A 25,030-nucleotide genomic window follows, 5' to 3' on the forward strand; every position below is an offset into this window, starting at 1 on the left:
AGTTTCGCGCTTTATGACACATGGCGGTCTGTCATATTCTTGATATTTCGGGGAAGATGCCCGTTTTTTCAAAGATCGTGAAATCTCACACCAGAGCATTCAGAACAATATATTCTACAAGAGCATTTATTTGTGACAAAACAAAGGGCAACTTTAACTTCTGTTGTTGCTAATTAATTGAAAACAATATCCAGATTGTATCCGTTATCTTTAGAAAAACTAATTGTTCACAAGCACAGACAACAAATGCATAGATCTACTTCATCTACAGTTACCCTAACCAGCTGCATTTTCTTCTAAATTTTTTACAACCACCACTGAGAGTACAGAAACAAGTCACCAGAATCACCGTTCCGAACCACCCAAGTCGGCCTGAAATTGTGAGAAAAGTTACCATTAAAACCATCCAGACGTTACTGAAAACCGTCCTATCTTGTTCAATTCCATTATTAACGTGTTCAGAATACTCCCTTATGTATGGTCAGTTCACCCCCTTTTTGTATTTGATACCTGCGTCTGTGTCTGTGTTTGAATCCCACACCCTCAGAAAAAACTTTTGCAACAGCCGAAAATACAGGAGCAAATTACCCGACAAAGTATAGGAAACTACCACATGAAAGTACCCAGAATTTTGATTTCAGGCAAGAGATTGGTGAAGGAAAACGATGCAATATAAATAGCTACTTCTAATTGCTGAGCTGGCATTTGCTATTGTTGGTCTCCACTAAGAGGATCTTGTGTGTTGCAATTGACACTAACACACATGTGAGTACTCCAACTAGACAGCACACAATATTTTACAACACTATAATAGAGACACACACGTCCATTGTGTCTCCTTTTGTCCACCAACACCTGTTACCAGGTGCTAATCTGTAATTGGTTCATTTAGAGGAAATTCCGCGGTGGTCGTGCGATGTGGCAAATTTGACTTTTGGTAGCGCCACAGAGTTGTCTACTGCTAACAGTACAGGATCACAGAGGTCTGGAAACAGCGTGAAATCAAAGTGAAAACGTGTACGCTGAGCTTAGTGTGAGTTAATTTTGCTATGTGTTACATTGTAGTTACTAGATATGTGTGTGTTCTATTTGGTGTGTACTTTCTGTACAAATTTGCAACAAAACACCATCAAAATTTCCCATCAGTTTGTATTTCAAGTTAGTGTACTTGTAAAATTACGTTCATATAACACGAATTGATGTGAGGAATAGAGTATAGAAACAGTGTGAGATACGATCCTACCATAAATAGAACCAACATACCAGAAAACACGTCAACTAGTTGGATAACAAATAAATTTACTAGTGCATATCAAAGTGTTTCGCAGCATAACAAGAAAAGCGCATACCAAAAAATACATCAACAAGCATAACAAGCAAACAGCATAACAAAATATGATCATAACAAAATAGTCAGTGTAACAAATAATCGACGTAACAAAAAAGACAGCATAACAATCAACTAGCATAACATATATAGAGCATAACAAACAAGACACATATCAAATAAATATCATATCAAATAAATCATCATAACAAATAAGACACATATCAAATTATTGACATATCAAATAAATAGCATAACAATAAATTATCATAACAAATAAACAACATATCAAAATAGTCAGCGTATCAAAATAATTAGCGTATCAAAATAATCAGCATATCAAACTAGTCAGCATATCAAATAATCAGCATATCAAAATAGCTAGCATATCGAAATAATCAGCATAACAAAAATAACTTTGCTATGCCAGGAGTTTGATATGATAGAACACAAAGATCATTTTGTTATGCAGCTGCCTCCACTCTTTTTTTGTTATCCCATTAGTTGAGCGCTTTTATGTTATTCTTCGTTAATGATATGCTCCACCTTGAAGGGGAAGCCAGGCTTTGTGATCTATATGTAAGACCCTTTCCAACAATATGACCCGATACTTTCCCACTTCCGGGTCAGCAGTGTTCCGATATTCTACGTAATACCTCTCATATTTTAAAAACTGCATTCTAAGTCTTATTCAGTCTCGATATGCCTATACAAATATCTTTGCTGTGTTTGGCAGTAGTTCCTACACATACAATTAGTTGTAGAATTTTGCGACACGGAAAAAGGGCGACAGTGGTGCGACTTTCTGATATCTCCGCTTTTACTTTTCCTTTTCCTTTTCCACAATGTCGCGTGGTAGCTAAAATGTGTGATCCGACATTACTTGAGTGTCAAACTTTTTCTGTTAAAAATGTCTGATACCGGATAAACCTTAAAATGTCGCCTGTTATATGTGTCGCATGGATAAACATGTCGTAGATACCAGCGACATGGTTGATGCGACATGGTTGATGCGACATGGTTGATGCGACACGATAGATGCGACACAAGATACGCGACATGGTACATCCGACATGACTGATGCGACATGATTTATGCGACACGGTAGATGCGACACGCAGCATTGAACTTGCGACAAAGAGTGCAAACGACATTTCATAGTCGAATAGACACCAACAATGACAATACCCAAATTACTTGCAAAGACCATGAGATGACACTGATAGTGATCTCTGTGGTATATGATGCGTTTAAAAGCGTTAGTTGTACCGTTACCACCAATATAATGAAGTAAAGCTTGATATAATGTATGAAGAAGTACTGGCATTGTACGTTGCATGTGAGTTAGAAGTATAGTAGAACGTGGATTATCAAAAGGGAAGCAGACACAATAGAATCATACAATGGATAGCTGTATATATGTCTGCTTTGTCATATGGTATTGCATGTAAACTTATACAGAAATAGATTTGGTAATTATTATGCCTACTACTAATCACAGAGCCGTTGCTACAGTTTGTGTAGCTGCTACAACTGTTGCTATCACAGGTTCTGACAACTCCATTAGTATTATAGGTTGTGGATCTTGAAATACAGCTAATAAAGTACACCAATGGCATATTTAATGTGTGGAATATTTGTCTTTATTTCACGCTTTAGTCCTGGTATCCTATCTATTAGTCTACATGTTGGCTATAGTCAATGTATTATCCTACTATCCATCAATTGAAGCCGTGGATGACTTGATAATGCATTGATAATTAAAGGGAAATTGACACCTTGAATTCATGATCTTACCAAACATATATGACTGCTTGCTCACTCAGACTGAGGAGCGGTACTCCTATAATGATTTGGCAACTACCAGGCTATCAAATGGACACGTCTGTCAAACATTGACTTCCTCCCCATGCTAAGCACTTCCGACCGTTGACACATAGTTCCGGTCATGCCTCAGGTCCCTTGATGATTGAACTTTAGGAAAGCTTGCAACAAGATGACGCATTCAGGGTCGGTGAATCACAAAACTCTAGATACAATCACCGGGCATATCATATATGATCCAGCCCAGCATAACATACAGGGTTCACCGGGCATACCATAAATCTTTGGAAGAGGCATAACAAATAACATTCAGCCGAGCATAACAAACAACGTTCCAAGAGGCATATCAAATTAGTTTCGGCCGAGCATAACAAATAGGGTCCACCAGGCATAACAAATAGGGACCACCAAGCATACCAAAAATATATTCACCCGAGCATATCAAATTAGCTTTACCCGAGCATATCAAATAAACATTGAGCCGAGCATAGCAAACTAATAAAGACCGAGCATATCAAATTGGTTTCATCCGAGCATAACAAACACATTTCGGCCGAGCATAACAAGTAAACAGGTCTGAAGCATAACATAAAACTCATGAAGACGCATACCAAACAAAACGTTGGCATACCAAAGAATAATGTATGGGGCATACCAAAAGAAAAGCTTAGTTAGAAATGACACAAAACTAATAGACACGTGATTCCATGGGCAAACCGAAAGTGAAATCCGGAATGAAAAATAAGGGTGCTGTAACGTTTAAAACCCTCATTTCAAATAATTTTAACCATTAATATATACATTTGAATTTTGAATTGTTATATTCAGAGTGAAAATTACCTCGAATTTTAATGATTTGTTAATCAGTCGCCCAAAATGATAATATTCAAGAATTTGATACTGTTATAGTGGCTCACATTATAACCATATACCAAATCAATCCAACGAAATTAACAATAGCTACTTTGGATGTAACTCCAACATAGCGCCATCAGATTAACTTTTTTATTCAGTTTAATTTTGTTTGGGAATAATTTGTTATTGCAAAGAGAGCAAACTAATAACAATATATAAACCAGATCTCACAGTTCCACATTTACACATATTATAAATGCAAGCCACAGGTGGTAATAGCATCATTTTATTATGAGGGTGATAAAGCATCTATAGTTTAACGGCAAAATCGACCCCTTTGTAGATTTCGTGCACAATTGTCAAGTTTTCATATGGTAGCAAAATGAGTACCTGCTGCAAAGATCTAGTATAAAAACCGACTATTTCCTTGAAAATAATAAAAAATTGACATTTCTAATACAGTATAAAGACTTGTTTAGTGATTGGCAAATTAGAATGAACAGAGGCTGGTTTATATAAATCTCAAAATCCATAAATCATTTTAAATCCAATAGGTTCATTAGGTTTATTTCAGGGTGACACTCTTCATAATGCACGCATGTACATTCTACTAGAGTGTTAGCCAGCTACATGGATATTTCTTCAAAGTAGTAAGTGTGTATATTTTCATTTAGTCTCAACTATTTACTTATGGGAAAGAACTTTTGTACAACAATATTTGTTACTCACAATTGTTGTTTATCAATCTTTCGAGACCCCCAATTCTTATCTTAGCACGTCTTTTATTTCGTCAGCAAACACAAGCAGTTTTAAAAAACCCTCTTGTAATAGTCCTTGAATGAAGTCCATGCCAATCTCCATTCTTTCTGTTTTAACTTTCTGTGGAAAATATCAAAATCACATTTTTCGAGTCGATTCAAATATAACACAGTTGGGATACCTACCATCATCGGTGTGAAAATTACATCTGGTATATTTTTACGCCAATTCTTGGACTGCTGGGCAAGCAACCTATCATTAGCGTGGCTCTCAAGCACCTTCCCAATCGCCAGACTTGCCTTTGCAAGTTTGTCTCGAGCAGTTATTATATGGTCGTTGGCAGTAATGGCTGTCTGGTATACCACCTCCTGGAGTTTCTCCTTAACTCGGGATTCCTCTGATACATCCTCTCCTGCATGGCCCTGACACAAGCAAAGAACAGATTCCTGGGATAAATCGTGAGCTGTCATCAATTCAACGGGCAAGGTGACTTGGTTACGCGTCTGAGCATAGTACGGTACCCCTAGGATCATGGAGCTAACTGCCGTTGCCTGCCCGATGTGGGCCGCAATGTCACTGAGAAGTGATTGTAATTCCGGCGAATACTCCAACAATCGAATAACAGACGGCGAAATTGATGGAGACAATAACAAGCTTTGGGTTAAGTAGTTCAACTGTGAGTATGTTCCCTCTCCGTAGCTACAGATATCGTTGGTAGTTTGAAAAGTCCCGCCATTTTTGAGGAATTGGCGACGAGTCTGGAGGAATTTCTGAAAGTATGAAATGTCCAAGTTGAAGTCATTTCTGAGCCCATCACGTAAAAGGATAGCAATGGGTTCACCTAAATCGGTCTCATTCCTCGAATCCTCTGTGAATACACGCAATAACAAATCACTCCAAAATTTGAATTTCAAGTCTGCTGTCGAAACCCCCAATGTGCTTGACATTTGGGAAGATGCTCTCGAAGCCCGAGATTGTGCATTGGATCCGCCTTCATTGATTTTGTTGATTTCCAAATTGAAAGCTCTGATAGCGAGAAATGAGTTCCTTGCTGGCTCAGGGATGTATTGTGCTAGGATGTAGGATGATCTGTCGCTTGATTCCAACAATTGGTTTACATTTTCTTGTGCATTGTGCAAAATGGATTGGTAGTTGGTTGACAAAAACCTCTTTCCCACATATCTGCTTCGTGCAACAAACATCTTGTTTATAGAATCGACTTGAATAGACTGGGGATGAACTAGACTGTTGAATACTGGGGTTTGAAAATTTTCAGTTTATATATTTTTTGTTAACTTGCTTTTTTTATTTCGTTCTCATTTGCTCCTCGCAAGTGAAAAATAAAAAAAAAATAGAAAAAAGGAATAATTCCTAAATCGTTGTCTAGTCATCGGTGAATCATACTACCATGAAAATTGAGACAGTAAGACCCAAGGCTTATTTAGATATTAGAATTGATGACAAAGAGTTGGGAAGATTAGTTTTTGAGCTATACCAAGATTTGGCCCCAAATTCTACAGAGAACTTCCTCAATCTCTGTCAAGGAATTAAGCTTGGGGAAGAGGAGTACTCATATAAAGAAACTAGCATTGATTTGGTCATTAAAAACTTTATAATACGAGGAGGTGCAATAAAAGGAAAAAACTTATCAACAATTTATGGGGAAAGTGGAATGAGCAAACCTATTCCTGGTGAAAATTTGACAGGTGACTTAAGTAAGGGATTCAGACTTTGTTCAGCAAATGATGGTGATGTGAATAATAATGGATCACAATTCGTGATAACAATTGGTCCACAAACTCACATGGCGGGATCACAGACAGTATTTGGGGAATTGATTTATGGTAAGTCTGTAGTGAGGGAGATCGAGCGAATCAAAACAAACAATCAGGATGTTCCAGAGTCTTGCATAACTATTAGCGAGTGTGGTCAATGGAGCGAAGGAATGCCAATCCCTGTCAGTAATGCATGCTACGATACGATAGGAGGTGATATCTATGAAGAATATCCGGAGGATGATACTAATTTTGACCAAGAATCTACTGAAGCAGCATTTGATGTGGCTTCGAAGATAAAAGAGAGTGGCACATTGTTATTCAAGAAAGGAAGCAAGCAGGATGCCCGATTGAAATACGTCAAATGCTTACGATATATAATGGAATTTATTCCTGACCCAGACCAAAATCATGAGTGGTATAGTAAATTTTTGGATTTGAAAAAGAAAATATATTTGAACTTGAGTTTGGCTTGTTTGCAATTGAAAGACTTTAACAGGTGTGTGGATTATTGTTTGTACTTGTTGGCCATGGAAAACATCTTAACCGATCAAGATAAGGCAAAAACACACTACCGTAAGGGAACAGCATATGTTGGCTTAAAGAAATACAAGCTGGCGGTAGAAGAGTTTGAACTTGCAACTAAGTTATCCCCTAGCGACGCTGCAATCACCAAATCATTAGAGTCAGCCAAAGAATTAATGGATCAACAGAAACAAAAGGAGAAAGCTAAGTATTCCAAGTTCTTTGGCTGAAATAGATTATTACAATCGGGTAAAAGAAAAAGGTATATACATAAGTACACTTCTATATAGATATAAACATGTTCAAATAATCAGTACTAACACACATACTCACACACAGAATCATCTTTGATTATTTGAATTCTGATTGTCACGAACATCGTCGTTGTCATCATTACTGTCCCTTTCATTTCTGGCCTGCGGCATCGGCGACGCATCAAAGAGACTTCTCATATTCAAATTGTCGTCCCTATCGTTTGAACCATGATTATTATCCTCATCGAGTTGATCAGTCAGTCTTGTTTCTATTCCATTTGGCGTTCTTCGGCTCGTCATACCAATAGGGAACAAAGGTTCTGGCAGTCTCAGACCAGATCCGTGTCCTGGAATATAATCAACGACTTCTGCAAACGGAATGTCATTTCGGGACTCTTGGGATAATCTAAATTCTCGCTCTCGTCTAGATCGAGTAGCCCTGAAAATTCTTCTTAAAGGTTGTTGCGGGGATCCTGACGCAGTATTTGAGCTAGGAGCCGGTGTTTCCAAACCTTGAGACGATGTGGTAGGTGAAAATCCAAAATAATGCATTCTATCAGTGCTGTCTCCACTCCTATTAGTATCAGCTAGTGTAGGGGTCCGAACAATACTGTTTCGAACTGAAACGTTTCCGAGGGAAGTCGACTCAGACTCGGCTGGAATGGTAAAAATGGAAACATTTCTTCCTTCGTTATTTGACTGAGAATTCTCCTCTGCTACTGAAAAACGACACAAGGGACAGGTAGTGTGAGACTTGAGCCACTCACACAAACAATCCTTTCCGAAGACATGGGAACAGGGCATTCTTATTGGAACATGGTCGAATTCTCCCACATGATCAATCAAGAACACCGGGTTTCTATTATTAGTTGCTTCACCACCTCTTCCACCCGCAGGCTCATGATCTCTTGAATTTGAAGAACTTGAGGTCGTCACTGAAGACTCATCAAAAAGCCGTCTTTTCTTGTGATGTACCATTTCATCATCTGGTTGCAATTCCTCCTCTTGTTTCTCTTGTTCAAGGAGTTCAAACTTTTCAAAGCATATAGAGCAGGTCTCAATTTCACCCAAATCTTTTCGAGCAACCTCAGTAAATGTTCTAAACTTCTCTAATGTGGTACCCTTCTCTTGATGAAGCCCATTTATGATTGATGAGTATGCCATTTGAGTAGCAAGCCTTATGAATTCTTGGATCGCACCTGGTTCACGATTAGACGCATTGTTTGGCAAAGACATTATTAAGGAACCAGAACGATTCGGTGCTGTTGGTCTGTTCTCGTCGGAAAACACATAGTTAACAGTTATAATAATAGCACGCTCTGGGTCATCATCACCGGTAGCTGGGCCGCTCGGTTGAGGTTGAGTAGAACGACTGCTCTCTTCTCCACCATCTCCTCTTTGATTTGTCTCTGTGTCTGGATCTGTAGTGTTATTCATCAATTCCGTGATTTCATTTCTAATGGGGGAAGGACTTCTATTGTTCCTGTTGTCGCTGTTATTGTTATTGTTGCGCAGTCTGGCACCTCTCAAAAACGTATCCATGAACCTGTCAAATATCCCTAGATCTCTCCGGTGACGTCTATTGGGGTTATTTTCATTTGTGGTTGTGTTTGAATTCTGGGAGGCAAAATTTCTGTTTCTATTAGTCAGTTGGTTTTCATTATTGTTGTTCGTATTTGTCAGCTGGGAATTGTTTTCACCAGAAGAATTCCGTGAATGCGACGTATCGTCTGGCATTTAATATAAGGGGATTGTTTTCAGTGATCTTGTTAAAGCAAAACCAGAGTTTTACTAAAAAAATGAAGGGAAAAGGGGAAAAAAAAAGTTGTGGATCGTTAAATGATGATAACGGTTGTCTCCTGGATTAATAATATACTTTTTTTTTTCTCCCAGTGTGTGAGACCAACAGTAGTTACACACATAAAACGAGAGAGAGAGAGAGAGAGAGAGAAAAAAAAAAAAAGAAAAAGAATGGGAAAAGAAAGAACCATGCATACAATCAACAGATATCATTTTGTGTGACCTATCTAAACACAGATCAAAAATACCTGCAGTCAGACGACGTGACCGATTTGCACGTTGGTGAAATCGAACAATTATATTCTGGTGTGCTAAGAGTTTCCTGAATGGTGCCAATAGAATGGCAAATCAGTACAGTCACGTGGAATCCATGTTCAAAATTATCGCAAAGTTTTCAGGGACTCTTTTATGTTCCCTTCTGCTTACCAAGCTATGATGGTTCTTTTAATGTGACTACTGTAGTGATGTACAATCAGAACAAGTTACTGTCGGGGTCACTGTTTTTGAAGAAAATTTTCAGAGTTCTGTAGAAATTCAACCAATGACAAACCTATATTAACCCAATAAAACCTTAAACAATCTATAGAATACAATACTAATCAAAACTACCAACAAGATGACAATGTACGAAAGGTACTTGTTGAGATAATCCATTGGGTTGTTACTCTTGTTTAATGATTCCTCGGTCAAGGGAATTGCCACCACGTTCTCAGCAGCCTGATAACATATACCTCTTCTGGTGAAGAGCTCACAATCTCTTGGGTCAATCTCCCTCTTCAATATGGCTCTTCCCAATAAAATACTCGTATAATGTTTTAAGGATCCGTTAAATGTCAAAAATGCAGTTTCTAGAATCAACGATTCTCTTTCTATACCAGTGGTTACCTTTTCAATTCTTTTCATCGTCTCGAAGACAGAAGTCTCAGACCCCAAAGCTCCCTTTGCTAATAAGTCAACTGGAATATCAAGAGCCAAAAACTGCTTAATCTTGGACAAAGACAGGACTATAGATTTGGTCTGTTCAAGTAGAAATGGAATAAGTAGCTTTTTCAAGTTGTTAAAACTCTGGAAGAATAGATCAATACACGACAATGTCTTGACCATGATTTCAAAAGACTCCAAGGTTGAGTCAATAATCAACATACTTGAAGGCTTGATGCTATTTGAATAGCTTTTATCTTCCCAATTCGAACATAACTTGCCGTACTGATGTAGTGATGCATTGACATCATTTCCAAACAATTCATTAAAATCATCTTCCAACTTTAACATGTTCAACTTGCATTTATTAGCCATGATTGTGATATCATCATAGTTCGGGACTTTTCTCAATAGGGTAGCGTATATGACAATGATATCCAGATATAAATGCACAGTCTTTTTCAAATCAATGCAATATTGGAAGAGTGCATTGTTGAGACAGCAGCGGAATATATTTGCATGCGACAATAGTAATTGCTCATCTGACTCCGTGATACTCGAATCGAGCTTGATTTTTCTATCTCCTATTATATACGGCATGAAATCTGTATTGTGGTGTAGTTTTTAATTCTTAATATCCTTCTTGGTAATTACTAAGTAGACACGATTAGACTTTTGACATAAAGCAATAAACACAAAGTATCGCTATGTTAAATATGGATCTTACTGTTTTCAGACAATAATAAATCGTTAGAATATTGACAAGATGAAACACACCAGAAGCTTGATGCTAACTTTCGTTTACCAATGTAAGATGATAGAAGAAGGCGTCATATGTTTTTTTTTTTTTCAGATTTTTTTTTTTTCTCTTTTGGTTTAGCGAGGGATCGTGTACAAGATTATATTTTTCTTTTTTGACTACGTAATAGATCCGTCTTTTTGCTATTCAGTTTTTTTTTTTTCATAATAATTGCCATTGCTTTCTGAGATTCAATTTCATTATAGGAATTACATCTATCTAGTATCAACGCATATTTAAGTCCTTAATATGGGAGTTTTCAGTTTATTCAGCTCCAAAGGGACTTTTGATCCTGATACATTTGAGAAAGAGTTGACTTCCATCACTGAGAGTATCAGTAGCAACAAACAACAGATCTATCGTTTGAAGCAACGCCAAAAACTGTTGAGAAAATCCATTGCTAGATATATGTCGTTATTTTACATATGTATCGTATCCTATTTTTATTTACTAACACCATCTGAAAGGGCAGGGAAGAATAGAATTCAGTGGTTTGTCATTAATCAATCTAGAAGAAACTTGTTAATATTAATTGGATACCCGTTATTGGCTATATTGCTATCCAAGGGAATAAGTTTTGTTTTCCAGTTTTTCATTAACAACAAGGAGAATTCGTTGAAGAATTTACAAAAGAAACACAAGGTGAAGATTGAAGAATTGAAGAATATAACCAATTTCAACAAGACTAATGAATTGATCAACAAGTATGGTGACGAGAAACCACCAAAGAACCAAGTCCAAGAGGGAGCAAATAAAGGGCAACAGAGAATTAGGAACAGGAAAGACAACTCAAAGTCTATTAGACAACAAGCTTTAAAGGAGCTCAACTTACCAGAACAACAACAGACCCAACAAGGGATTCAGGGAACTGTTGGACAACACCTGAAAGAGCAAAAAGTCATTCCAGATGGGCCTACTCCTTCCCCAATTGTTCCTCAACAGCCAGTTCCAAGAACTTTCCAGGACAGAATATTGGATATATTGATTGGATCAGATAACAGCGAGGCCGTTGAGAGTCGATACGCATTGATTTGTTTCAATTGTTTTTCACATAATGGTTTAGCTCCACCGCATACAGAGGATCCGGCTAACATCAAGTTTCAATGCTGGAAATGTGGGGCAATGAATGGAAAGGGTATGTTGTTTGATCAACCTGAATTGACTTCACAGTCTCCAATCGAATCTTCACCAGAAGCAATAAAGACATCAGATTCTAAGGCACCCGAACCAGTTTCAAAGAAGGAGGAAGGAGCCACGAAAACAGATGAAATATAATAAGTAGTGGGTGTTCTAGTCAATCAGATTAAAGTTTTTTTTTTATGATTCGTTTTGTATGTAAGAGAAATTTACAATAAAAAAAGAATTATAGAACGCAAACAGATTTATGTAGTTATTGAATCAAATATACATGTAACCTAAGACAAGTCCATGATAGCATTAACCATGTCACCGTCGTGCTTTCTTAAAGCTTTAACAGCTTTAGCTCTAGAGACTTGAGTTTGTTCAACAACAATTTCAATGTCTTTTGGATCTAAACCGGATTCATCAACTTCACCTTCTTCATCATCTTCTTCAGCAGCTGGTTTATCGTCTAAGGAAGCCTTTTCCAAGTCAGCAGTGATAGCTTCTGGAGATTTGTCTTCAGTGTTACCAGCGTCAGCAGCAGCTTTTTGCAAAGCTTCTTGTTGAGCTTGTTGAGCTTGAGCTTCAGCAATTCTTTGGTTCATGTCATCAACTTTAGCTTCACCAAAGACAACGTAAGTACCAGCAGCAGATCTGTAGACATCTGGGGAGTCAATGGCGTAGATCAAGTTACCCTTTTGTTTGAAAGTAACTCTGGAAATACCTTTGATTTGTTTCAAGTTCAATTTCTTGATCAATTCTCTGGCTTTCTTTTCGTTCTTTGGAATGACGTTGACGTCAGCACCTTGTGGGATTTCTTCGATTGACATTGTTGATAATAATTGTTGTTATTGAATGGAAGTACTCTAAAATTGTTGAGAGAAAATTTCAATACCAATTGAAAATTTTTTTTTTGTCGACGAACAGGGATTAGGGTTTCTTAGCAAACGAAAAAAAAAAGTAGGAAAAAAAATTTTCACCTGTGCAAATGCACGACCACTTGAGGTGTCGCAAAATGGAACAAGTTGAAAAATTGTGCACTATAAAAGAAGATGGATTCCTGAGATTATTTTTATTTTATGTTTTCTCCTTTTCTTTTTCTTTTCTTTGTCGACGTACTTCATAGGATCATTTCTATAGGTCACGACCCTCTTTTGATTCTTCAAAAGAGCCACTGAATCCAACTTGGATGATGAGGGAAATCCACTATACTTACGAGGGAGATAATATTTGCTCATCTTTTCTAAGAAGAGCGCGATGAACTTTATCTAATGTTTCTTTTTGAGACAAATTAGATGGTATAAGTGGCGGTCTGACAAGTCTTATATAGCTTTATGTTTTTTTTGTCGTAATATAAATTACTATTTTTTTTTTTTTGAATTTATGTATTGTAGATGGTGCTTCTATTGGATCTGACAAAGAGAAATCTAAAATGAGATGATGGACTCGGTGTTGTGATAACGTGGTCTTCGTAGAAGAAAGAATATATTAGTCAGGTAATAAGATAAACACATACTCTTTCAAAAAGGATCTTCATCATAACTAGTCAAGATGACTTCTGGCTTTAAATGATAATGCAAGATTTTGACATTTTTCTTTTGGGTCTAGCAAAGTGTCAAAAATAATTGCGAAAAAAAAAAAAAGAAACGGTAATAAATTACTTCAACTGATAAGCGCAATTTATTGGACCCACATGAAAATAGATATGGCAGGGAAATGGAAGAAAAAAAAAATAATCAACGAAATTTCAGGTTCTGATTTCCCCCTATTTTTTTTAATTACTGATTTCTGTTTTGTCGTTGTTTCTATTTGATTGGGTTAATTATGTATTTGGTCCCATTTATATTCTTACTAGCATTGACTGCTTCTAAGAAAGTGTTTATTGATAATGATGGTCTCTCTGCGCTCCAAGTTTTATTTCCACTTAAAGCAGGATGGGAAATTGTTGGGATTTCAGGAAGTTTTGGATCGTCGTCTGCAGTCGATGCAGTTGGTATTGGCAGTGATATTTTGGAAACGTACAACTTGACAGCTTGTATTCCACATTATTTGGGAGCTCAACAACCTTTATTACGAACTCAAGAAACATTTGATACTTGGCAAGACTTGTTTGGATCATTAGTTTGGCAAGGGGCTTTTACCCATGGATATGAAGATTCTTACACTTGGGATAATATCACCTATGATGACAGTAAAGCCGGAGCAGTTGCTATGATTGAGGCTGTGAGAGCACACAAGGATACTGATCCAGTCTACATCTGGGCTGCAGGTATGATGACGACTGTTGCACAAGCCATTTCATTATACCCCAATTTGGTTAATGAGTCGGCTGGGATTTATATTATGGGAGGTTATTTTGATACACAATACGCAGCTGCTCTGGGACCTCCAATAGTTAATGATATTAATACAGATATAAATTTGATTCAAGATCCCGAGGCTGCACAGATTGTGCTTACTGCCGCATGGAAGCACCTAGTGATTGGAGCAAACGTAACAAACTATTTGGTTCCTTCCCAAGAATTATACAATAGGATCATTGATAAGGCTGGAGGATTGGACGTTATACAAGATAATCCTTATTTTGCTCAAGTTCTGACAATGTTGGCCACGGGTAATTACACAGAGAATACGTCGGAAGAAACATTACCGTTCTGGGACGAAGTTGTGACTGCATTCATGGTATGGCCGGACTTGATTGAAAGCACCTCGAGCTTCTCTGTTGCTGTCGATACGCTGTTCTATTCTCCGTTCTATGGAAATTTAAGGATTTGGGGTCACGAGTATGCACCACACGGAATGAGAACAGGAAATGCAACTATTGTGAATAAAATTGACAACGATAGATTCTACGATTTGTTAGTAGATACCTATTTTGAAGACTGGAGACAGTACTGTATAACTGGCAAATCCGAAGCTTTGCAATATTAAAAAGAATGATGATTTATATAATTTGTACTAGAATGCAACAGACCATTAGACCTATTTCTCCTCTAAAATCTCGCTAGCCGGGGCGGCTATGGGTTCCAATTCTACGACAAAAAATTAGTGTTTGCTTCGCAATTTCTCTCGCAGAGGACGTGCGATCTCAACACCAATGAGTGGCCAAAAAAAAGTAAGCAAGAGTGGAAGAAGAAGAAGAAGAGGAAGAAAAAAAAATGAAACCGAAAGCATTATAGACTAGGGGGGTATATTATCATTTTATTTATCAACCACAAGTAAACTAAACGTGACATTGTCTCAATAACTATTCCTTTGATTCTTTTTTTTTTTTTAATTTACCTTTTATACAATATACTACATGAGTGGCATTGCATTGAAAATAACTTCCTTATTGGTGAGGACAATTGCCAAACCCATTGGGAATGCCATCAAAGCTCAAGCAAGAGAACATGAAAGATTCAGAAAAATATGTATCAAGTTTGCCCAATCAATGCACTCAACTGAAATAAAATTAAGAATGTCATTACTTGGGGAAAATAAAATAAGAGTTAAACCTTTGAATGACAATAAAGCTATTGAACAAGGTGCAACTTTTATTTCCGAATTTTTTATTTTCAGTGTTGCTGGTTCACTAATATTGTATGAGAGTTATAGAAGTAGAAAGAAGGCCAGTAGCGAAAGAGATGCATTAGCAGATGATATTACTGTGTTACAAAGTGAGATTGAATACATCAAGTCGAAACTCGGTGACATTAACATCAAATTGGACGATTACAAAGTTCCCGAAGGATACAATCCAAAGTACATTAAACTTGAAAATAATAATAACAACAACACAACCACAAATAACGAACCTTCATCTGAAGTAAAAAAATCATAGAGCCAACTTGTAAATAGTACTACAGCATTTGATTCTTTCTTTTGAAAAGAAAATATTAATTTTTTAGACGTATTTGTATATTTAGAAAGGAATGAAAAAAAAGTAAACTTATACAGAATTGTAGAAAAGAAAACTAAAATAATAATAAACAAGAACTATGATAAAATAGTAATAATAATAATAATATAAAAAAAAAACACCAAGATATAGTACAGACTTTAAAGAACAATTTCCATTACTTTTATTTTTGACCCTTTTTCTTTTCAACTTTTAATAACAAAGCTTTGTTGATATGAGGCAAGACACCACCGTAGGCAATGGTAGCTTTAATCAAGTTATCCAATTCTTCATCCCCTCTAATAGCCAATTGCAAATGTCTTGGTGTGATTCTCTTGACCTTCAAGTCCTTTGCTGCGTTACCTGCCAATTCCAATACTTCTGCAGTCAAATATTCCAAAACTGCAGTCAAGTAAATGGCTGCTTTAGATCCAACACGGACCTTATTCTGGGCACTTCTTTTCAAATATCTCTTAACTCTTCCCACAGGGAATTGCAATCCTGCTCTAGCTGAATGTGAAGTAGATGACTTGGCAATTTCCGAGGATTTACCTTTACCTCCGTGTACTTTTCCTTTTCCTGACATTGGGTTTGTTGTGGGTTTGTTGTGATTTCGTGAGAAAGGAAAAAAAAAAACAAAACAAAACAAAACAAAAAAAAAAAAAAATTGAAGAGCGAGCGTTCTTAATGAACTTTGTAAACAACCAAAAAAAAAGTTGAACAGAACGCAACGCATTTTTGAAACACACACGACTCGAGGTGACATTGACTAACTGTTGACAATATTCATAGTTCCAAGTTTATCAATCATAGCTTCCACTTCAGCTCTTGATTTGTTCAATTCAGTGCAAATAGAATCAAATGACTGGAAACCCTTTAGCATTTTTAATAAATCAACTATTCTTTTCTGCTCTTCCGTACTTTCTAAACCCACGTCTGATTCGTCGCCGTCGTCGGAGTCACCATCAATATAATATGACGAAGATGACCTCCTGTGACGTCTCTCTGCAATTGGAATCAAATGAGTATTTGAAAAACCACCAACATATGGTCCTATTTTGTCCTCATCATCACCTTCTGCTTCGTCATTTCCAGATCCTTCATTATCATAATCTTCATCTTCATCATCATCATCATCGTCGTCATCATCATCTTCATCTTCAGAACTATCATCTTCAAGGATGACTTCACTAGTTGATAGTCTTCGTAGATCATGCTTGTCGCTTTGGCTATAGGTAAAGCTGACCTTTCGTCTTACATCTGTTCTTAATGTTCGTTCATTGACTTTGGTCTTGAGCAAATTCTCGTTCGTTCCACCGGTGGTCTTTCTGTGAGCCTTTTTCCTCTGCAACCTATTAATCATATTATCAACCGCACCGATATCATTCTTCTCGATGGCTTTTGTTATTGAGTTCAATAGTGGATAAGAATACACTCGGTAAATGATCCCCCTCAAAACCCCAAAATTAATAAACCTCCTGATATCTATATTGTCCAAATACTTTTTTTGCTGGACATACCATTCCTTCAAGGTCTGACCTTGGTTGAGTGAGCGGTACAAGTAAAACAATGTTGTTTTTGTTGGAACCTTCACCTCAGTGTGTGACATCATTCCTACCCGTGGTGATTTCGACAAATATGTCGCTTTGGTGTATGGTGAAACAGATGCCGATCCAAAAGATGACTTGTAGTTATAGGTTGGTGTGTACTCCCCATTATTGGGGTGAGGCGAACTAAGCTGACTCGGCGTGTTTGTAAAAGAAGAATTCTCAGTACTGGTATCATTGGAAACAACATATGCTTGACACTCTTCAGCCATCTTACCGTCAGATTTTAAAAAGTTCCCAATATGATTTGTCGGTGCATATATATTACTGAACTGAAAAATATCAACAATCTCAATGCATTTGTAGTGCATCAAATGTTGTATACATTGCTTCGTTAAAAGATAATTGGCGTCTGCGAGTTCGCTTATCCTTTTGACGGAATTCAAACCATTAATGTACGGAAGGATTTTAATCATTGTAGGATCCCAGTTTACATCAACTAGTGATTGCAAACGCACGGTAGCTATCGGTACCTGATATGCCTTTAAGTTAATTGGTGGAGGCAAAATTGGAAACAACTTGATATCAACTGAGTTCGAAGTGTCAAGCGGGATACAACATTCTGAGTAGTTATTCAAGTCCTGATATATCTGTTGAATTAAAGACTCAATTGACGATAGAGCGATTCTTTTCGTTTTGGCAAACCCAGGGATATTCACTTGGGCATCATTTCCAGGGCCTGTGGTGCTGTCAATGATAGAGAATCCGTTGACATCAAAATTCGATGATGCCGCAGTCTTCTTCCCATTAGCAAAAGGGTTTTCCCTAAAAAATGCATTATGTTTATCCAAACAACTCAACATGAAACTTTGCTCCTCCAAAACTTGAAACATTTGTCCCATTCGCTTGATTGCTGACTCATATGGAGATACGTCTCCCATATCATAACGAAACACAAAACAGAAGTTGAAATTAAAGGAATTTCTAGCATAATATGAACTTTCCATATTTACTGGATACCCAATAACCTTGTATTTGTCGATCTTTAATGATATAAGTCGATTACATAATTGTGGTTTTGGAATGACGTAATTTTTGATAGTATCAAAATCAAAGATTCCTTCGTCGGTATCACCGCCTCTGCCACCTGTTGAAATTGAATTTTCGGGGAATTGGTGTACAATCTTTGTCCCTTCTATAGGGTGAAACACCGCATAGAATATGGCAACTATGGGAATAAAACCATCTGAGATATCCATTACAATGGATGGACTTTTTTGGTGAGTATACTATACTTCTTCCAAGGTGTAGTGGTTTTTTTTTTTTTCTTTCTTTCTTATTTTCTTTGCTGTTGCCAGTTTGTTTTAATTCTTCTGTCGCAACTTAAATAATAAAAACTCACTACAATAATATCGAAAATAATACGCGTACAATACACTATACAAAACTAGATTACAGACTATACTATTCAAAATCTATCGTTGTGGTGGAGGTGGGGGTGGAGGAGGTGGTGGAACACCATGATTCAGACGAGCTACTGATCCATTGCGTGGTCCACGTTGATCATAGTAATTGTTTCGGTTATGACCCTGGACTCCAGAACTTGAATGACCATAAGATGGTCGGAACAGCGGTGGAGCAGGTGGTGGTGGCGGCGGAGGAGGAGCATGTGGGCCTGAATCATTTCTAAATCTCTTTCTAGGAACTTCTGCACCAGGATTATATTCTTGCTCGTCTTCTAGATCTTCATTTGGACGCTTATTTCGTTTACAGTCTTTGGTGAGATGACCACGTTCATTACAGTTTTGGCATACTAAATGTGAAGCATGGGCATGTTGCTGTTGTCTGCGCTCGTAATTCTCTTGATTGAACGCCTTTTTATCTTTATACGTACCATTCATCTTGGCAAGCTCCATTAATTGGTTTCGTTTGATATCGTTTTTACCAAACGGGGAGTTTATCAACTTGTCAATGATTTCATTAACCAACATTACAGCCTTTGTAATCTTGTGTTGTGAATCGGAGGTAATCAAAACATGTAAATCATCATTGAGAGTTGAATGGACAGCATCATTATCATCTGTCGATTTCCCTTCTTTAACAGACCCTTTACCTCGAATCTGCAAACGTGCTCCACTATCTTGTTGTAATTGCTTTAAAGTGTTCCCTCTAGGACCAATCAAAAATCCGACAAAGTTGATTTCAGGATAATCTTTAACTGGGACGTACAATCTCTCCATTGTCTTTCTTGGTCTAGTATAGTTTGAAGGAGGCATGTACCCCTTGATACTTCCAGCAGCTAACTCCACCATTTCGTGTCTTTCCTTTTCCAATGCTTCTCTCACAACCCTATCTCTAGTATTAATTTTCATACCATCTCGGTCATATTTTGGAGGAGGTGAAGGATCCCTCTTGTATTTTAACTGTGGGTCACTACTTTCAAATTTTGCTGATGGAAGAATCTCTGGCACTGGTCGGTGCTGTTGTCGAGCAATATTTAACAAATGGGTTATCTCCTCACTTCTGAAATACTCTTGGTAAGCTGTCAACTGTTCTTCAGTTAAATGTCCTGTGATCATTGTGTCGAAGGTTTGTTCGCCAAGCTGGACATATCTTCTAGGTTTTCCGGACCATTTAGTTTCACGAGGTCCATCTACTGCTGCTGAAGGAGGAGGAGGTGGTGGTGGTCTTCCATATTGTGGTCTTCCTCTATTCATCCTGTTGATTGATTAAACAAATCTTAAACTCTGTATGTAATGGAATGTAGATACACAATTTCTTTCGATGACAATAAACCTCTCAGTTGGAATATTTGAATTTTCGCACTCGCACACAACAATTCATTCTTATTTTTTTTTTTTTTTTTTCATAATATTACGTCGTGTAAAGGGGCTAATTATATCTATACATGTCTATTTACCTTTGGAAAACTTCAATACACTTAGTACCTCCCAGCCAGCTTTTCTATGTATAACAACTTCGACATTCCAGCCTCGTTCTCTCATTATTTCGGCAACGGATTCGGGTTTATTTCTTGCACAGAATAAAATGTAGGCAATCCCATTAGAAGATAAAGTTTGTTCCAAACAATCTAATACTTTCCATGTCACAACCATCCCATCTTCGCCCCCAACTAACGCCAAGTCAAGCCATACTGGATCTTCATCTTGCGTAGGTATTTCAGGAATCTCTGATGCAGGCACATAAGGAGGATTGAATACTAATATGTCGATAGTGTGCGGCCTCACGGCTGACGTGAGACTCATCTGAGTGGAGTCGATCAAGTAAGCATCTTGGGGATTTTCCTTATTACAACGCATGGTTTCTATCACAGTTTTACATGCATGTGGATTAATATCTGTTGCTAGGAACATAGCTTTTGGTAGCACATTTTTAGCAATAAACGTAGTTACAATGCCAGAACCAGTTCCGATTTCAGTAACGAATGGAATGGACTCTTTAAATGCGGCCTGTATAAAATCTTTCTCCTGTTCAAAACAATCTAGAAGCAAAAATGAATCCTCTGAAGGTTCGTATACCTTTTCATAGTCGATTTTCCCAATAATTGGTGTTGGCAACATCACTTTGATTATTCTTCAGGTTTATTAAATCAAAGAGAAGAGAGAAAACCAACAAAAAAAAAAAAGTAAAATCAGACCGACAACCAAGCAAAAGAAAAATCATACACTCAAAAACACGATTTCCCAGGTGCAAAGAGGGCAAACCATATCTACGAGAATATTAATACCTGCTAGCAACGAATATTCTTTTACTATACTTGTGTCCGTATCAATATCAATTTTAAAGTCCACATACTCTAACCCACTCACTCACACGACAAGACGAAACGAAACGAAACGAAACGAAACGAAACGAAACGAAATGCAAATCAAAGTCAAGACTTTAACTGGAAGAGACATGCCCCTTGATGTTGAACCACAAGACAAAATCATTAGAATCAAAGAAATGATGGAAGAAAAAGAAGGTATATCCCCTGCTCAACAAAGATTGATCTTCAATGGGTCTCAATTGAATGATGACCAAACCGTTCAAGAGTCTGGTATTCAAGCTGGTTCATCTTTGCATTTAGTTTTGACATTGAGAGGAGGTAATTAGATTTTTCTATACTACAATAAATGTGACATGTATAATTTTCCTTTACTACTCATGTACATTACATACTGCAGCTGCAACAAAGTTGAAGTCTGGCAAGAAGCTATATCTCTTGTAAGCATTTGTCGATGACCGTCACTAGTTCAAGTGTCCATATAGTTAATCATGTTGATGTGGCTGCCCATTTTTTAGCATTGGCAAGGAATTTACTCATTCCCTTTGGAGCTTGGTCTTCTTCATCGCCAGGGAAAACGTATTCCATATACTCTTCTTCGATAAAGTCAACTGTGCGTCTCTTTTTCACCCTAGTAGGAAGCTTTCGAACCACTTCAGCAAGACTGTCATCAGTTCCATTAATCTCCTCGTACTCTTTCCATGCTTCAAGAACTGCCAAACGGGACTCGTTGTCTCTTTTTTCTTTGAAGTAGCTTTCAGCTTCTGTGAAAAGCTTTCTTGTTTTTGATATCTGTTCTTCATCAACTGTCGCCTCAAACTCTTCTGAATTCCCAAGCAAAAACTCATCCAATTGCTTTGCTGATGGAATAGAAGACTCGAATAAAGCAAATGAGATCCAGTTATTGGCAGTTGGCTCGTTCTCCAATAATGCTCTGTATAGTTCGCGGATCTTGTCATATTTCATTTCATCCCTGTAAAACTCTACCGAAAGACCAAACACCGTATCCTTATCTAAACTTCCTCCAGTTTCATTACTGTTGGCCAAATCAATGGCCACAGATAATATTAGATCGCATCTATCGTATTCCTCCAAAGATGATTCAAACTCCAAATAACTCTGCAAAATTTGCTCTGCTGGAGAATCTGTCGATATGGCAGCTTCTAGCCATTTTTGATAAAGTAAGCGCACACGATCCCACTCTCCAAGTTTCTTTTCAAAGTCAATGTAATACCGGAAAATCTTTGTCTTTGGTCCGTGTGTACTTGTTTGACCGATTGCTTTACCTAATATCTTACGCAACTTTGTTAAACCGCCTTCACTATTATTCCTTAATTCAAATTCAGCATATCCAATCCAAATCTTGGCAAATGAAAACTGGCTGTGTGGTATAATTTTCAAACAGTCGTTCCATATTCGGCGAGAACTGTTTATATCCCCATTGACAAACTCTTCCCACATAGCGTACCATATCCAAAACATAATATATTTCCTCCAGTCCCCAGACTTGAAGGTGTCAGTTGGTTTATTACTAGTTACCGAGATAAAAGAATTTCTAACCTCGTTTATAGATTTAGCACCATTGTTTTCTAAACTTTTAATATACAACCACCACGAATCATAATCATTAGGATTTTGTTTGATTGCTGATAAGTACTGGTTCTGTTTCTTCCCTTGATCACTTGTCCCACTGGTGTTAGTACCCCTGGTGATTTTTGATTTTAGTTCATTGAATGCAATTTGTAATCGGCTTCGAAGATTCAACGAGATTTTTATCTTTCCATCAAGCAATATCTTGTAAATCTCAAGTGCACGATCTGATTCATTACAAGAAGCTTCCCAATCTGACCATCGGACAACAATATCAAAAATATTTTCATCTTCTGGGTTCTCGACTAATAATGTATCAATTGCGGATTCAAATACTGCCCTTATGGTGGGTATATCCTTTTCGTTATTTTCAATCTCATAATCGAGCCATTTGCACCAGGTGGTACCTTCCGGGAATTCTGCCAAATATCTCTTGAAAATACTTCTTACATTGTCAATTTCTTCATATCTTGCTTCAAAACTAATGTATGCATCCCATGCAGACACGTCAGGATGCCATTCGAGCCATTTTTCAAATACAGACCTAACCATTTGATAGTTCTTTAACATTTCTTCAGTCAACACGTAAAGAAACCATAGTTTATTGACTCTGGGAAGTGTTTTAACGGCTCTATCTAGCAAATTTCTAGCATGGTTTATGTTCTTATGTGCTAATTCAAGTTCAATATATTGTACCCAAAATGGGATATGCTCAATATTGACATCTAATGCTCTTTCAAAAATGGATCTAGCACGAGCAAAATCGTGGTTATTTTCCACCTCCCATTTGGCGTATCGTATCCATTGTTTTAAATTTAGTCTATTCTTATGGATATGTTGTTCGAATTCTCTTCTCTTGGTCTGCTGGTAAGAATTTAACTCTTCGATATCCTGAATTGTTTGTCTTGGTGTCGTGAAAGTAGACTTGCCCTTTTCAAAAGCAACATCAAGAATCTCTTTACTTGTCACTTGATCCCTTGTATCTTGATCTTCCATAGTGCCAATTGAGATTGATGTATTCGATGATCTCCGTTAACTAAATTTTTCATTCTATACAATTTTTTGACTTGTATTTTTTTTTTCCGTTCTTGATAAACACTCATCTTCATGCAACACACACAACATAAACAACAGAAGTTTACTGAGGATCTCAAATCTTCTCTCAATATTTACTGGCTTTTGTTAGAATGAAGAAGTTTTTAGAGTAATTGCCAGCGATTTGTTTTTATTTCTTCACAGAAAATAAAGAACATCTGAAGTGGAATATACCCCCATCACTTTTAATGAATTCTACAGCTTGAATAAAACAAAACACAAATAAATGATTCCTGTAGATTTTTCGTATATAAATATTGATAATTGGTTAAATAGTATACATTTGTATTGAATAGATTGATGTTGGAAATATTATTCCCTGAGATTATAGGTATAGGACAACTGTGAATAGATCACGGCAAGTAAGTTCCACTACCAGATAAAAACATAATAAAATAAGATGAAACAAAAAAAAATAATGAAAAGTTAATGATCTGATGATATATATATATATATAGTACTCTAAGCATGGATGAAATAGAAAAAGACTCCTAATCAAACAAAAACCAGTATACATATGTCTATTCCTTTTTGATCAAATCCAAATTTTCATATATAGTGTTGGATGCCTTGTACAATTCTGATGCAGTTATTCCATTCTTATGAGTTTCATTGTCTTTCAATTGTTGTAACATTAATCTGACCTTTTCTCTATCTTTCAATCCATGTAAACATTCTTCATAATCTTCGAAACTAGCCTTACATTGTTTTATCGAAGTTGTGTCGGAAGAAGTCACACAGGACATCCATGATTGAAACTCATAAAAACATCTTCTTGTTCCCCCGGATCTTGAATATGGTTGCATTTTAACTTTTTGACTATTATGAACGGTAGACTACCTTGAGTTTCTTTGGTAAATTCGGTGTTAGCCTAATGCTTTTCAATATGAACCTCTTTTTTTTTTTCTTCCCTGTCTTTCTCTCTCTTGCGCTATATTAGTATTTTGTCAAACATCATTGGTTGTGAAAAATTGTTAACGTACACTACCTGTGTCAAACAAACATCCCACACTTACTACTGTCTAATGTTACGTACTAAAAAACAAAATTTATAATCAAATATTATAACATAAGGTAACATTTCTATAATACATTCTTTAAACGTTGTAATATAAAAGGAACAAACATTTTCCATCAAAGACAATATCCCCCAGATTCATCACTTTCAAT

The 25,030-nt window shown here is 36.9% G+C and overlaps 15 protein-coding genes across 15 annotated transcripts; 5 read left to right on the forward strand and 10 right to left on the reverse strand. All coding sequences in view use genetic code 12, as the record gives it.

The window, feature by feature from the left end:
• Nucleotides 1–2,273: 2,273 nt before the first annotated feature.
• On the reverse strand, nt 2,274–2,666 carry CTRG_00440 (uncharacterized protein; the record flags this gene model as incomplete). The annotated part of the gene is made up of 1 exon (XM_002545613.1): nt 2,274–2,666. The coding sequence occupies one exon, from the start codon at nt 2,664–2,666 to the stop codon at nt 2,274–2,276; it is 393 nt and encodes a 130-aa protein (XP_002545659.1).
• Nucleotides 2,667–4,815: 2,149 nt separating this feature from the next.
• Nucleotides 4,816–5,967, reverse strand: CTRG_00441 (uncharacterized protein; the record flags this gene model as incomplete). The annotated part of the gene is made up of 1 exon (XM_002545614.1): nt 4,816–5,967. The coding sequence occupies one exon, from the start codon at nt 5,965–5,967 to the stop codon at nt 4,816–4,818; it is 1,152 nt and encodes a 383-aa protein (XP_002545660.1).
• A 206-nt stretch (nt 5,968–6,173) lies between these two features.
• On the forward strand, nt 6,174–7,295 carry CTRG_00442 (peptidylprolyl isomerase; the record flags this gene model as incomplete). The annotated part of the gene is made up of 1 exon (XM_002545615.1): nt 6,174–7,295. One exon carries the CDS (start codon nt 6,174–6,176, stop codon nt 7,293–7,295), a length of 1,122 nt encoding a protein of 373 aa, XP_002545661.1.
• Nucleotides 7,296–7,406: 111 nt separating this feature from the next.
• CTRG_00443 (ubiquitin-protein ligase) lies at nt 7,407–9,056 on the reverse strand (the record flags this gene model as incomplete). The annotated part of the gene is made up of 1 exon (XM_002545616.1): nt 7,407–9,056. The coding sequence occupies one exon, from the start codon at nt 9,054–9,056 to the stop codon at nt 7,407–7,409; it is 1,650 nt and encodes a 549-aa protein (XP_002545662.1).
• A 618-nt stretch (nt 9,057–9,674) lies between these two features.
• CTRG_00444 (uncharacterized protein) lies at nt 9,675–10,640 on the reverse strand (the record flags this gene model as incomplete). The annotated part of the gene is made up of 1 exon (XM_002545617.1): nt 9,675–10,640. The coding sequence occupies one exon, from the start codon at nt 10,638–10,640 to the stop codon at nt 9,675–9,677; it is 966 nt and encodes a 321-aa protein (XP_002545663.1).
• A 448-nt stretch (nt 10,641–11,088) lies between these two features.
• On the forward strand, nt 11,089–12,114 carry CTRG_00445 (uncharacterized protein; the record flags this gene model as incomplete). Its single annotated transcript, XM_002545618.1, has 1 exon — nt 11,089–12,114. One exon carries the CDS (start codon nt 11,089–11,091, stop codon nt 12,112–12,114), a length of 1,026 nt encoding a protein of 341 aa, XP_002545664.1.
• A 140-nt stretch (nt 12,115–12,254) lies between these two features.
• EGD2 (Egd2p) lies at nt 12,255–12,791 on the reverse strand (the record flags this gene model as incomplete). The annotated part of the gene is made up of 1 exon (XM_002545619.1): nt 12,255–12,791. The coding sequence occupies one exon, from the start codon at nt 12,789–12,791 to the stop codon at nt 12,255–12,257; it is 537 nt and encodes a 178-aa protein (XP_002545665.1).
• Nucleotides 12,792–13,785: 994 nt separating this feature from the next.
• Nucleotides 13,786–14,892, forward strand: CTRG_00447 (uncharacterized protein; the record flags this gene model as incomplete). The annotated part of the gene is made up of 1 exon (XM_002545620.1): nt 13,786–14,892. One exon carries the CDS (start codon nt 13,786–13,788, stop codon nt 14,890–14,892), a length of 1,107 nt encoding a protein of 368 aa, XP_002545666.1.
• Nucleotides 14,893–15,262: 370 nt separating this feature from the next.
• Nucleotides 15,263–15,784, forward strand: CTRG_00448 (uncharacterized protein; the record flags this gene model as incomplete). The annotated part of the gene is made up of 1 exon (XM_002545621.1): nt 15,263–15,784. The coding sequence occupies one exon, from the start codon at nt 15,263–15,265 to the stop codon at nt 15,782–15,784; it is 522 nt and encodes a 173-aa protein (XP_002545667.1).
• Nucleotides 15,785–16,025: 241 nt separating this feature from the next.
• HTA3 (histone H2AZ) lies at nt 16,026–16,607 on the reverse strand (the record flags this gene model as incomplete). The annotated part of the gene is made up of 1 exon (XM_002545622.1): nt 16,026–16,607. The coding sequence occupies one exon, from the start codon at nt 16,605–16,607 to the stop codon at nt 16,026–16,028; it is 582 nt and encodes a 193-aa protein (XP_002545668.1).
• Nucleotides 16,608–16,610: 3 nt separating this feature from the next.
• NPR2 (nitrogen permease regulating protein) lies at nt 16,611–18,647 on the reverse strand (the record flags this gene model as incomplete). Its single annotated transcript, XM_002545623.1, has 1 exon — nt 16,611–18,647. The coding sequence occupies one exon, from the start codon at nt 18,645–18,647 to the stop codon at nt 16,611–16,613; it is 2,037 nt and encodes a 678-aa protein (XP_002545669.1).
• Nucleotides 18,648–18,863: 216 nt separating this feature from the next.
• CTRG_00451 (mRNA splicing protein) lies at nt 18,864–20,105 on the reverse strand (the record flags this gene model as incomplete). Its single annotated transcript, XM_002545624.1, has 1 exon — nt 18,864–20,105. The coding sequence occupies one exon, from the start codon at nt 20,103–20,105 to the stop codon at nt 18,864–18,866; it is 1,242 nt and encodes a 413-aa protein (XP_002545670.1).
• A 195-nt stretch (nt 20,106–20,300) lies between these two features.
• CTRG_00452 (S-adenosylmethionine-dependent methyltransferase) lies at nt 20,301–20,969 on the reverse strand (the record flags this gene model as incomplete). Its single annotated transcript, XM_002545625.1, has 1 exon — nt 20,301–20,969. The coding sequence occupies one exon, from the start codon at nt 20,967–20,969 to the stop codon at nt 20,301–20,303; it is 669 nt and encodes a 222-aa protein (XP_002545671.1).
• Nucleotides 20,970–21,270: 301 nt separating this feature from the next.
• Nucleotides 21,271–21,504, forward strand: RUB1 (NEDD8 family protein; the record flags this gene model as incomplete). Its single annotated transcript, XM_002545626.1, has 1 exon — nt 21,271–21,504. The coding sequence occupies one exon, from the start codon at nt 21,271–21,273 to the stop codon at nt 21,502–21,504; it is 234 nt and encodes a 77-aa protein (XP_002545672.1).
• A 160-nt stretch (nt 21,505–21,664) lies between these two features.
• CTRG_00454 (uncharacterized protein) lies at nt 21,665–23,761 on the reverse strand (the record flags this gene model as incomplete). Its single annotated transcript, XM_002545627.1, has 1 exon — nt 21,665–23,761. The coding sequence occupies one exon, from the start codon at nt 23,759–23,761 to the stop codon at nt 21,665–21,667; it is 2,097 nt and encodes a 698-aa protein (XP_002545673.1).
• Between the last annotated feature and the right edge of the window lie 1,269 nt (nt 23,762–25,030).

This window comes from Candida tropicalis (assembly GCF_000006335.3).
Source record: "Candida tropicalis MYA-3404 genomic scaffold supercont3.1, whole genome shotgun sequence".
Classification (NCBI taxonomy): Eukaryota; Fungi; Ascomycota; class Pichiomycetes; order Serinales; family Debaryomycetaceae; genus Candida; species Candida tropicalis.